Genomic DNA, 13,458 nt, shown 5'->3' on the forward strand with positions numbered 1-13,458 from the left:
TTATCTTAATAGTGAAATGTTTCCCTAAAGCTTGCCCAGTGATTGGGCCAAACCAAAGCTTATTATTATACGCCACAGTCATCCTAGGGTCCCCCCTGCTAGGTAGCCTCCCTGGATCTGTGGGTTGCAGTCTGGTTATCCTTTGCTTTATACCTAGTATCCACTTAGGAGTGAGTATATACCATGTTTGTCCTTCTGAGTCTGGGTTACCTCACTCAGGATATTTTCTAGTTCCATCCATCAGGAAGAAGGGTTTTAATGGAGGAGGGATAGGGATGAGGGAGAATAATGGGGGTTGAAAATTACTAAGATTTATCATGTACATGTATGAAACTGTCAAAAAATAAAAACCAAAACAGTACACTCAAGTGGGATTTTTGTTTCAGGTGAACTTACTGTGTGGGTCCATTGTCTACATCAAAGATCCTGGATCTTTTCTTCTCTATTTTTTCTTTGAGGAAGGGCCTTATAGCTTTTGACTTTACTATGTAGCTGAAGATACCTCCCCACTCATCTCACGATATTGCTCAGGCTGACCTATGTTCATCCTGTCTCAGACTCTCAGTGGTCCAAGGGAGGAACGGGGCTTCATAAGCCTCTCCCTCATCCACGATGAAATGCTGACAGGCTGGTTTTGTGCAGGTAACCATAGCTGCAGTGAATTCGTGAGTGCAGCAGTGAGTTCTTGAGAGTCGTTTTACATCACACCTGTCATGTGACAAAGCTTTTTACGGGCAGACAAAACACACATCTGCTCACCCAGATAGGGAGGTCATGACCGACCGAAGTACGAATACCACCAAAGTCTAACTTGATGAATCAATGAGTTTTATTGGAGTTACAGAAGCAGAAATGACTCAAAAACAGCTGCATCACCAAGGCCCACCGGAGGTCAGGTGACAGACAGCTCACGGTAGGAAACCTGGAGAATCTTAACCTTACAGCAAAACTAAGCAGAAGGTACATTTTCTTTCATCACTGGGGCAGTAACTTTTAGGACGATCGATATGTTAACCTGTTTAATTATAATAACTATTTACTATGTATCTATGTCCTATAACTTAATGGTGTAAATCTCAAATATCCATCCCAGAGAGCTGTTGGCACAATCAAATATTCCAACAAATAATTAAGACGGTCTCTGTATCAAAGCCTTTCAGGAACTCTAAGTATCAGCACTTTTGTAAAAGAGGATGAGGAGCCAAAATGTTCCACGTGCTCCTGAACCGTGGAGGCTCCACAGTCATTTCCCTGAGGTCCAAAGGACTCTCCTAGGCTAGCCCCACACTGCACACAAGTGGGCAATGCACGCCATGCCTACCTATGGCAGGTGGCCTCAGAGCAGCGAGTGCGCAGGCGCGGAGCCGGAGCTCGCGAGGGAGGGGCGGTGCTGCGTGGCGCGGCCTCGCCCTGGCCCCGCCCCCGGCCGAACGTGGTCGCGGGATCGCCCAGGAAACGCATTCTGCGGGAACTCGCAGCGCCAATGGGAAGGGAGCGAGTGCCACGAACGGACCAATGAGGAGGGGGCGGCCCGGGGTTTAAACCCAGGCCCGGCAGGCTCCTCCCGGCGTGCTGCGGAGGAACGGCTGTTGGTCCTTGCCCGTGGCCAGCCGGAGGCCGGGGTCTTTGCTTCCGATCGCCGAGCGAGCCTCTTCTCCAGGAGGAGCCATGGCGCTCAGGGTCACTAGGGTGAGCCGGGTGGGTGCAGCCGTCGTCGCTGCGGGAGCCGACCGCGGCGGCCAGGCGGGGGAGGGGAGTCCCGGGAGGGTCCCGGGCGAGGTCGGGGAGCTGAGGACCGGCTGGATGGCGAGAAAGACCTCTGAAGTGATCTGGGCCGAAGGACCGGGGAGGGATGGAGGGTGTACTTTAGTGATGAAGGCCCCCGGGGCGAGCACTTCGCCTTCCCAGAGAGCTGTCTACAACCGAGGCTTTCGTGGTTTCCTTTCCGATGTAAATTCACGGTCTTCGGGATCGCTTAGGAAGTTGGATAATGGGTGAATGTGGAAAATCTGGGTGGAAACTTGGCGTGTCATGGCCGGAGGCTAGACCCTAGAGCCCTGGCTTTCCTACTGGGAGCCTCAGTTGGGTCCCGCCTTAACCCTTGACTTCCTGGAGCCGCCGTGGATCCTTTCTCAAGTGGTCTAACTTTTTTCAGAACACGAAAATTAACACAGAGAATAAGGCCAAGGTCAGCATGGCAGGCGCCAAGCGTGTGCCTGTGGCAATTGCTGCGGCCTCCAAGCCCGGGCTGAGACCAAGAACCGCGCTCGGAGATATTGGTAACAAAGTCAGCGAACAGGTTCAGGCGAGAGTGCCTCTGAAAAAGGTAACTATCTTCCTGGCCCATCGACCCTGAAAGAGCCCGTCTTCCAGCTGTCAGCCTTGGTAAAAACATCGTATTTCCTCCATTCCGTCCTCAGGAACTAAAAACTTCAGTTGCTGGGAAGGTGTCAGCTAAAATCCCACCAAAACTTCTGGAGAAGGTGCCTGTGAGTGAGCCAGAAGTGGAACTTGCGGAGCCTGAACCCGAGCCCGAGCCTGAACCTGTTATGGAAGGAAAGCTTTCTCCTGAACCTATTTTGGTAAACCTAGCATTTAAAAAAGTCTCTTCTCTGACCTCATTTCACTCTGATGCACACAGTAGTGTTTGAGTATCTATCTGGTATTTATTGTGTGCTTAGCAAAACCCTTTTATGTGCATGAACACACTCTGGGGTAGCTGTAATTCAGATGGTAGAGGATAAGTGTTTCTGTGTGTGTGTGTCTGTGCGCGCACAGACAGGGTCTCACAGTTCCTGGCTGGCCTGGAACTCGGGTTTGACTGCCTCCTGAGAAAGGTGGGCACCATCCTTTTCCCGTTTTGTGTCAGGGTTGCCTACACTGACACTGAACTTGAGATTCCTCTGCCCCCCACCTCTCCGTGCTGGGATGGTGCGACCAGGCCAGGTTTTTTCATTGCTTTCTTATGTGAAGCTTCCTGAAGCAGATTTTTGTGGTAGTTCTGTAATTCTAACTCTGGAATTAACTGAATGAAACATAGATGTGTTCATGAATGAATCTTCTACTCCCTAATATGGCCACTAAAGAGTAAAAGGAGTCTTTCCAGACAGAAAATAAGATGAGTTAAATAGTGTGTATGGTGGTGCAGCCTCTAGTTCCTGCACTCTGGAGCAGAGGCAGATGGAGCTCTTGAGTTCAAGGCCAGACTGGTCTACATAGCATGGTCCAGGCCAGCCAGAGCAACATATAGTGAGACCCTGTTTCAAAAGGAAAAAAAGAAATGGTGGGTTACCGCTTTAAGCCTAAAAATAAAGTTTTGGCTGGGATTGTCCAGCTTTCTCTGTTAGAGCATGTTCTGTACGTAGGAGGCCCCCAGTTCATTCAGTCCTTGAGTGCGCACACATGCTCACCACATTTTACTACTAGGTGAGATGGTGCATGTCTGGAGTCCTAGCGGGAGTATTTAAAGGGCCGGCCTGAGCTAATAAATAGCACAGCTCTATCAGTTTATATGTCACTTCCTCTGATGTTTGTGATCAGGAAAGAGCTTGTATTCACCTGAAGAAAGATTAAAGACTTGTCATTGTTTGAATTAACTCCACCTGGTGCTGGTGAAGAGCTTTATTACCTATCCATTTTTCCTTTGACTTGCTTCACATGGGTGTGGGTGTCACCCAGTGTGGGTACTAGGATCTGAATTCTGGTCCTCATGATGGAGCAGCAAGGGCTCTTCAATAGCTGAGCCATCTCCAGCCCCCAAGGGCCCCCCCCCCCATTTTTTTTTAACATGGTATTTTGTGTGTGAGTGCATACTTGAAGTCAGAAGACACCTTTTGAATCAGCTCTTCCATAACGTGGGTCCTGGTGGTTGAACTCAAGTTGTTAGGCTTGGCAAACAGGCACCTTTAGCGGTCTTGCCCACGTCTATTTTAAATTGGCTTAGTCTAAATTGAAATTTAACTTTTTTTTTTATGAGTCCAGATCTCACTATGCATCCCTGGCTGACTTCAATGCACAGAACGCTGCCTCCCAAGTGCTGGGACTCCCAAGTATCCTTTTTTTTTTTTTTTTTTTTTTTTTTTAAGATTTATGTTTTTTTAAGTTGGAGATTTAGCTCAGTGGTAGAGCACTTAAGGCCCTGGGTTCCATCCTCAGCTCCAGGGGGAAAAAAAAAAGATTTATTTTTCTTTTTTGTTTTGTTGTTTTTGAGACAATGTTTCTCTGTGTAACAGCCCTAGCTGTCCTGGAACTAGCTCTGTAGACCAGGCTGGCCTGGAACTCAGAGATCTGCCTCTCTCTGCCTCCTGAGTAATGAGATTACTTGCCCAGACAAGATGTATTTTTCATGGGCTGGGCTGGGATTTGCACTTGAGTGCAGCATCCAAGGAGGCCAGAAGAGGGAGTCTTATCCTGGAGTTGGAATTGTGAGTCACCTGGTTCCTGCATAGAAACTGGACTCCAGCCCTTGGCAAAAGCAAGTGCTCTTTACAGCTAAGCTATCTCTCCAGCCCAGTATTTACTTTTTTTTAAAGATATATTTATTTATTATGTATACAGTATTCTGCCTGCAGGCCAGAAGAGGGCACCAGATCTCATTACAAGTGGTTGTGAGCCACCATGTGGTTGCTGGGAATTGAACTCAGGACTTCTGGAAGAACATTCGGTGCTCTTAACCACTGAGCCGTCTCTCCAGCCCCCCAGTATTTACTTTTAATATTAATCATTTTCCAAAAGGAAATTTGAAGAAAGATCTGAACTGCTTTTTCATTAATAAAATGAATTACATTTATTCAGAATAGTTTCTTGGACTGTGAGGATACCGATACTGACTTTCCTTCCTAGACTGTAGCATGGGCTTCTCTTTGTTTCATGGGGTCTCTCTTTTTTAAGGTTGATAACGCCTCTCCAAGCCCAATGGAAACATCTGGATGTGCCCCTGCAGAAGAATATCTGTGTCAGGCTTTCTCTGATGTAATTCTTGCCGTGAGTGATGTGGATGCAGATGATGGAGCTGATCCAAACCTCTGCAGTGAATATGTGAAAGACATATATGCCTACCTCAGACAACTGGAGGTCAGTATTACTGGTAGTCTGCTTGTACTAAATGCAGCTAGGTTTATTAAAAACCGTTTTCTTGTTTTTGAGACCCGGTTTTCCTGTGTGCCCCTGGCTGTCCTGGAACTGGCTCTGTAGACCAGGCTAGGTTCAAAAAGTTGTGCACCACCAACTTAGCAATTAAACTCAGATATTTTTATCAACAGCACACATGACATTTCTTGACAAAAGATAACACTTGAAGTTCTGTTTTGAAACAGTAGAAATAGTCACTAACTCCATGAAGTGGACCTGCCACATTGAATACAAAATTTCTGTGTTGGGGAGATGCTACCATGACTCTTATAGAGTAGACACACACATCACAGATGGGAAAAGACTCGGGGGTTGGAGGAGGAGGTAGATGAGAATGCTAAAGCATTACAGCTGTCCCAGCACTAGGCGTTTTTGTCAGTGTGCTTGTGCCCATCAGGGAGACTACTGTTTGCCCAAAAGGAGCACACTCAGAAAAATGGAAGTTGTTGGTTTTGTCAACGTGGCCCACTTGGGAAACTTTATTTCCCTTTCAATTCTTTAAACAAGACAGTTCTTTAATGTAGTTTTATTGGATTGCCACCCAGTGTCCCGGGAACAAATACCTTGTGCATGCTAAGCGGGTACTTTCCCACTGAACTATGTCCTCAGCGTTGTCTTCTCGGGTTAACTTTGTCCTCTGTGACTGGGTGGTGTGGGTGTGCCTGGGAGGGGGTGGTCAGAGGACAACTTTCAAGATTGGTTCTCCTTCCACCTTTACATGGGTTCTGGGGATTGAAGAGAAAGTCAGCCATCTTGCTGGCTCCCCTTCCTTTTGACATCTGTTTTCTAAAGAAGTCTTCAGTAGGATATCTGTCCAGGCAGGCTGTCTGCTGTTTAATTCTTGTTAATACTTCAGGTTTTGGGTTTTTTTCTATTGCAGAACTCAGTTTGGTAGTTGAACATAGTTGTCCTTATTCTTTTCTTCAAACCATGTTGGTGTTTTGAGTTTATAACTTTGAGCAAGATTCTAGATGATCTAAAACTATTTTTTCTATATCACAAAGCTCAGGTTCTATATTATTAATCTTGAGTGGAGATTAATAAGGTCTATATTGATCCGAGGTGGTGATAGGTGCAGGCTGTGGGCCTGCGGTACCACTGGTTAATGGCATGTCACAATATCCCAACAGTACGAAAGGCCTGTCATGCTATTCTGATCCTTGCTCTCTTAGTGAAGTTTTGCCCCCGAGCTGTTAACTGTTAGTTAAACTGGTCTTTATAGTCACAAATGGATAACTGACATTTTCTTTTGCAGGAAGAACAGTCAGTCAGACCAAAATACCTAATGGGCCGTGAAATCACTGGAAACATGAGAGCCATCCTAATTGACTGGCTGATACAGGTTCAGATGAAATTTAGGCTGCTGCAGGAGACCATGTACATGACTGTCTCCATTATTGACCGGTTCATGCAGGTATGTGTAATCCAGTAATTGAGAGTTCTCTATTGGTGAGTTCTGTGAGAACCTTGGAGGAGGGGAAGGGACACTTCCAGCTGAATCCAGGGTCCCACACATGGTCAGCAGGCACCTTAGCCACTGAGCCTGAAACTAACATCTTTCCAGGGAGATGCTGAAGTACATGTTGTTGACTGAAATTCCAATTGCAGGATAATTGTGTGCCCAAGAAGATGCTGCAGCTGGTTGGTGTGACTGCCATGTTTATTGCCAGCAAATATGAAGAAATGTACCCTCCAGAAATAGGTGACTTCGCGTTTGTGACTAACAATACTTACACTAAGCACCAGATCAGACAGATGGAAATGAAGATTCTTAGAGTTCTAAACTTCAGTTTGGGTCGCCCTCTGCCTCTGCACTTCCTCCGTAGAGCGTCTAAAATCGGAGAGGTACACATTACTTGAAATCTTTGTTTTGCTATATTTTTTATTTAAAAATATGTATTCATTTTATTTGCCAACCACAGATCCCCCTCTCCACTGCCTCCTCCTCCACCTACCCACCCTTAATCCCCTCCTCCAGAAGGATAAGGACTCCCATGGGGGTACATTCAGTTGAGGCAGGACCAAGCTCCTCCCCACTGCATCAAGCGTGAGCAAGGCATCCCACCATAGGTAATGGGATCCCGAAAGCAAGTTCTATTAGGGATAGATCCTAATTCCACTACCAGGGGCCCCTCAAACAGAAAAAGCTACACAGCTATCTGCTGTATACAGAGGTTCTGGCCCAGTCCCATGCAGGTTCCACAGCTGTCAGTCTAAAGTTCGTAAGTTCTATGAGCTTGGTTCAGTTGTCTCTATAGATTTCCCCTTCATGATCTTCACACACACACCCTTATAATCCCTCTTCCCTCTCTTTGACTGGACTCCCAGAGCTTGGACTGGTGCTTGGCTGTGGATCTCTGCATCTGCTTCCATCAGTTACTGGATAAAGGCTCTATGGTGACAGTTAGGGTATTCACCAATCTGATTACAAGGGTGGCCAGTTCAGGCACCCTCACCACTATTGCTAGTAGTCTAATCTGGGTGGGGTTGTCCTTGTGGATGCCTGGGAATTTCTCTCGTATCAGGTTTCTCCCTAACCCCATGATGTCTCCTTCTATCGAGATCTCTTTCATTGCTCTTACACTCTGTTCCTCACCCAGCTTGGCCATCTAATTCCCTCATGTTCTTATCCCTCATCTCCTTCCCTCTCTTGCCCCTCTCCTTCCCCAGTTTACTAATGGAGATCTGATAGGGCTATCTCTAAATCAGGCTGCATATTACATGGTTACTCTTTTTTTTTTTTTTTTTAAATTTGGTTTTTCGAGTCAGGGTTTCTCTGCGTAGCTTTTTTTTTTCCTTTTGGTTTTTCGAGACAGGGTTTCTCTGTGTAGCTTTGCACCTTTCCTGGAACTTGCTTTGGAGACCAGGCTGGCCTCGAACTCACAGAGATCCACCTGGCTCTACCTCCCGAGTGCTTGGATTAAAGGCGTGCACCACCACCGCCCGGCTTCTCTGCGTAGCTTTGTGCCTTTCCTGAAACTCACTCTGTTGTCCAGGCTAGCCTCGAACTCACAGAGATCCATCCACCTGCCTCTGCCTCCCAAGTACTGAGATTAAAGGCATGCACCACCACTGCCTGGCAACACGGTTACTCTTAAGGCCGTCTTTGGACCGTTGTATTAGAGTTTATAATCATAGATAGGGCTTTCTATGTAAGTTATTGCCAAAATAAAATTCTGCAAAAGAGCTCAGTGTGTATGGATCTATTCCAGGTTGACGTTGAACAGCATACTTTGGCCAAATACCTCATGGAGCTCACTATGTTGGACTACGACATGGTGCACTTTGCTCCTTCGCAAATTGCAGCTGGAGCTTTCTGCTTAGCACTGAAAATTCTCGACAACGGTGAATGGGTAAGCCATCTGCAAACCACCAAGCGTTTCCACTGTAAACAGCCTTTGAATGCACCATTCAGCCCTTAAAACTGACTCGTCTCCTGCTTCCTAAATAGGAATGTGAAATGCATGCTTCCATTTCTTAGGCTTCTAATCTTTATGACAACACCCTTTTGGAGTCTATTAACTCTTGCACACATGGAAGCTACACCAAATGGTCTAAGAAACCCATTCGCATTCTTATGTACCAGATGCCGTCCTGACCTTGGGGTTGAGAAGCCAGCAGCTGTAATGCTGGGGTTAGATTAGATCACAGGCTCTTGGAGAAGCATACCTGGGCAGAGATGACTTAAATTTCAGTTGTGATTGCCATACACAGTCCTCTGCCCGGCTCTTGAATAGCATCTAGAAAGCTGGTGTTTTAACATGTTTTTGTTGTCTTAGACACCAACTCTGCAGCACTACCTATCCTACACTGAGGAATCCCTTCTGCCGGTTATGCAGCACCTGGCTAAGAACGTAGTCATGGTGAACCGTGGCCTTACAAAGCACATGGTGAGTCGACTGAAACTTCGTGGCTGGTTCAAATCCTTTAATCCCAGCACTCTGGAGGCAGGAGAGGCCAGCCAGGGCTACATGGAGAGATTTGGTTTTGTTTGGTTTTTCTTTTTTTTTTTTTTTTTTTTTTTTTTTTTTTTTTTTTTTTTTGGTTTTTCGAGACAGGGTTTCTCTGTGTAGCTTTGCGCCTTTCCTGGAACTCACTTGGTAGCCCAGGCTGGCCTCGAACTCACAGAGATCCGCCTGCCTCTGCCTCCCGAGTGCTGGGATTAAAGGCATGCGCCACCACCGCCCGGCCTGGTTTTTCTTTTTTAAGTTAAAATATAATTACATCATTTCACTCTCTTCTTCCCCCCCCCCTCCAATCCTTCCCAATGTATACTATATACCACAGTGGGATGGTTTGTTTTCTTCCTTGATTACAGTGCTTTTTTTCTCTTACAGACTATCAAGAATAAGTATGCAACATCCAAGCATGCTAAGATCAGCACTCTGGCACAGCTGAATTGTACACTAGTTCAAAATTTGTCCAAGGCCGTGACAAAGGCATAACTCAAGTGGACTACTACATCTGCAAATTGGCACCATGTGCCACGTGTACATAGTATACAGTGTTTACTTGCTCTTCAATAAAGGTTGACGTTTTTTACTTTCAAAGCTTACCTCATTTGAATGTGGTCGCTTCTGACTCTAGGATAACAAGTTGTCTGAAACATTTAGGAACATTTTAAAAACTGCTTTTAGTTTAATGGGATCCAACTAATGTATATAATTGTAGCCTTTTTGTTTATATACTTCTTCACTTTTTGTGTCCTGATAGTATCTTAAGTCGTCCTGCAAAGTAAAGTCCTCTGCCTTGCTCTGGTTTAAACTACAGATCTACCAACTTGTCTTGTCCTTCCTTCCACTTTCTACTTCTTCAGGTGGTTGCTGCCCTTCACCTCTCTTGAGCTATGGACTTTCAGATCTGAAACCCAGTTTTCTTGTGTAATTATTTATTTGTTCTTAATTGGCTTGGAAAATAGGATGTTTAAAATTAAACTTTTAAAAAGAATTTGCTCCTCAATCTCAATGTCCTGTACGAATGTAATCATGCATATGTTTTTAAAGAGATATTTTTATATAGGTTCATTTTTTTTCAGTATTCCTTTCGACATTCCTTTCAGTGCCTGTATTGCATTTCATAGTGTGTATGTAATGTAATCATCCCTTTAATGACATTCAAACTGCGTTCTCTTGTTGCCTCTATACACAATACTGCTTGCTAAAATGCTGTTTTGTACCTTGCTTGGCTTTATGAATAGTAGCTTTCCCAGGAGGGAGGGTATGCTTTAAATTCTGACAAAGCCAGGTGAGACTTGCTGTCCACTATACCGAGGTGCCATCTTCTCTTTCTCCTGTCTTGTGTGGCAAATATCCTGTTTTAATTTATACATCTGATGTCAAGTGGAATAAAATTTTATTAATGGGAAGCTTTCCCAATTTCTCATTTGCCCTTTTGACTGTTTAATGTTATCTTTTGCTGTATAGAAACTTCATGTTGCTAATAAACATCTTGTAGTTCTAGATTTTCATTTTTTTTCCTTTTTGGTTTTTCAAGACAAGGTTTCTCTGTGTAGCTTTGGAGCCTGTCCTGGAACTTACTTTGTAGATCAAGCTGGCCTCAAACTCACAGAGATTCCCCTGGCTCTGCCTCCCGAGCACTGGGATTAAAGGCATGGGCCACCACCAGGCTTAGTTATGGATTTTCAGTCTTAAGATCAACAACTAGGAAGTGGGCACATCTTTAATCCCAGTACAAGGGAGGCAGAGACAAGCCAACATTTGTGAGTTCGAGGCCAGACCTATCTCAATTTTTCTAAATGGCTTTCTCCTAGGTATGTATTCCTTCAGTGAACTGTAAGTGACGTGGAAGTCTTCGAGATGAACACCCATTTATATCACCGGGATAAAACATCTCAAGTGAACATTCATTGTCCTCTGATCTAAACGGTTCTTCCCCCCCTGTGATGATAGGATGGTTTTTTATACTGAGTTTTAGGAGTTTGTAGTGCCAGATATGGCTTGACTGTTTACAAGTGCTTGGCATTATCAAATATTTGCCACATGAACTGTGAGATTATGCTTAGTTGCCAGTGCAAGGTTTTACCTGTGTACTATACTAGCTTGGAGTGGATGGGCATGTATCTTCCTACTTAGAAACTTCTTGTTGAGTCTTCACTATGTAGTCCTGAGGTTCCTTAGCTTAGTGCTGGGCTCTTCACTTGTGAAAAGATTTTACTATTTTTTATTAGAATATAATTACATAATTTACATTTCTTCAACCTCTGCCATATAACCCTCCCCTTACATTATCAAATTCATGGCCTGTTATTGTGATATGTTTGTTCATAAATACAATCTGCTTAGTCTATAATGTTACTTGTATGAATAACATAATTTCAGCACCAACCACGTTGGTACTAGAGATCAATTAGAGAACTTCATAGGGAAGACTACCATTTGTTGAGGCTCATGAATGTCCCCCTTCTACGTTAGCATGTCTGTTGGTTTCCTTGTTGAAGTCTTGTTTAGGCAGCCATGTTGCCGAGACTTAATGGATGGAGCTTCCCTAACATTTCAAGGAGAGTCTCAGTCTTCCTGTTCCTCGGCTCTTAGCAATATTTATGCCCCTCTTCAGTGTTCCTGAAGCCTTAAATGCAGGGGTTGATCAGTTGGGGTGGGGCACTACAAGATAACCAGCTCTGAATCTTGATGGTTTGTGATTTTCTGTGGGTATAAGGATAAATATTTAGAATGTGGTACTTGTAACTGAGCTGTCTCCAGCTGGCCTGGGTCTCAATCCTTCCTCACCCTCCTAAATGCTGGAGTTACAGTATATTTTACTGCCTGCTTTGGGTTTGTTTCTGTTGGTATGGAGGTGGTAGTGGGGAATCTAACTCAGGCCTCACACTTGCTTGTAACAAGTTGAGCTACACTTAACCACTGCCCAGTAGAGATTTTAAATCTAATTTTTGAGATTTGGGTATAAGGTCCTATTTGACACATACACTGTCTTCTCAAATCCACCCCCTTCCCTTCCAACTCAACTTTGTGTCCTGGGGTCTGAGTTTTAACTTTATTCTACACACCACCACCACCCCATCCCCTGGGGTTTCTCTGTAGTCCTGGCTATCCTGGAACTCAGAGAGATGCACCCGCCTCCACTTCCTGAGTGCTGAGATTAAAGGAGTACACTTTAGACAGGAACTATAATACGTTGATAACTGGACAAGCATGATGTGATCAACTTAGGGAATAGTATGAAGGATCATCCAGCCCTTCAAAAAGCTGCTGTATTTGTTCAGCAAGGCAGTATACCTTAAGTGACCATGAAAAACTTACAAGTCAATCAATCATTTATATAGGTCCAGCATTTTCTCCATTCCTCGACTTCAAGGCTCAATTGTAGCCTGTCAAGTCAGACACCCAATTCCCAATGATTTCCAATTTCAACCATACCCCCGATCCTGCAAACAATCTTGCCATGTACTCTGTCCAGGTACTTACTGTGTATCCTGGGCTGGTCTTGAACTCGTTGTAATCTTGCCTCAGCCTCCCCAGTTCTGGGATTGCAGGCTTCCTCCCTTCTTTCTGCTGGGAATCTCAGTGGTAGCTGAATGGAGTTCCAATGCAAGGAATGGAAAGATCGTGGGTGTGGCCGTGGGAACTCTGGGGGCCATGTGCCAGGTGTGCCTCTGTGAGGCATTCATTTCTTCACTAAACCAGAGATATGGCCCTTAGGGCCAGGTCCAATGAACAAAGGTCTCATAGGGACTGGGGATGAAGTTCCCTAACTGAGGGACCCTAGACTTGTTCCCAGCACTGCAAGAGAAGGTTTTGTTTTTTTTTTTTTTTTGTTTGTTTTTTTTTTTTTTCCCAGTACAATACTGCAAGAGACTGATTCCACGTCATTCTCACTCAGCACTTGGAAGGTGGAGGCTGGAGATTGGGAGTTCAAGACCAGTTCTGAGCTTCATCAGATCCACTCTCAAAAAATTACAGGAGGAGGGGAGAGCAGAAGCTGGGGAGACCCAGGTTCAATTCTCAGCACCCACATCAAGTGGCTCACAAACCGCCGGTAACTCCAGTTCTGGAGGGAATCTGATGCCTCCTGGCCTCTGCAGCCACCTACAATCAGCCGGTTCACGCATCCCATTCTGCGGGGCATGCTCATCCTCCAAACCCAGACTTGGAGCAGGAGGGACAATAACAGCACCCAGGCAGGACTACTACTGACATCTGTTTAGGCCAGAGCTTCTCTCCCTCCGGGCCACTCTTAGTTTGAGTTAAATTATTCCCGGATACCGCCGCTGGCTCGGTGCTGGGTCGATCCCAGGGAATTATACTTGCTAGGTAAGCGTTCTACCACTAAGCTCCCTCTCCAAAGGCTTCG

The 13,458-nt window shown here is 45.2% G+C and overlaps 1 protein-coding gene and 1 long non-coding RNA gene across 2 annotated transcripts; one reads left to right on the forward strand and one right to left on the reverse strand.

Moving 5' to 3' along the window:
* Nucleotides 1-1,428: 1,428 nt before the first annotated feature.
* Nucleotides 1,429-9,680, forward strand: Ccnb1 (cyclin B1). Its single transcript, XM_006982721.4, has 9 exons — nucleotides 1,429-1,689; nucleotides 2,156-2,326; nucleotides 2,421-2,582; nucleotides 4,891-5,073; nucleotides 6,386-6,544; nucleotides 6,739-6,975; nucleotides 8,343-8,483; nucleotides 8,910-9,020; nucleotides 9,468-9,680. The coding sequence occupies exons 1-9, from the start codon at nucleotides 1,669-1,671 to the stop codon at nucleotides 9,573-9,575; spliced, it is 1,293 nt and encodes a 430-aa protein (XP_006982783.1). The 5' UTR covers nucleotides 1,429-1,668; the 3' UTR covers nucleotides 9,576-9,680.
* LOC121822844 (uncharacterized) lies at nucleotides 4,890-13,448 on the reverse strand. The gene is made up of 2 exons (XR_006064124.2): nucleotides 12,573-13,448; nucleotides 4,890-6,961 (listed from the first exon to the last, which is right to left on the reverse strand). It is a non-coding gene; the product is annotated as an uncharacterized LOC121822844 (long non-coding RNA).
* Between the last annotated feature and the right edge of the window lie 10 nt (nucleotides 13,449-13,458).

This window comes from Peromyscus maniculatus, chromosome 15 (assembly GCF_049852395.1).
Source record: "Peromyscus maniculatus bairdii isolate BWxNUB_F1_BW_parent chromosome 15, HU_Pman_BW_mat_3.1, whole genome shotgun sequence".
NCBI classification, from domain to species: domain Eukaryota; kingdom Metazoa; phylum Chordata; class Mammalia; order Rodentia; family Cricetidae; genus Peromyscus; species Peromyscus maniculatus.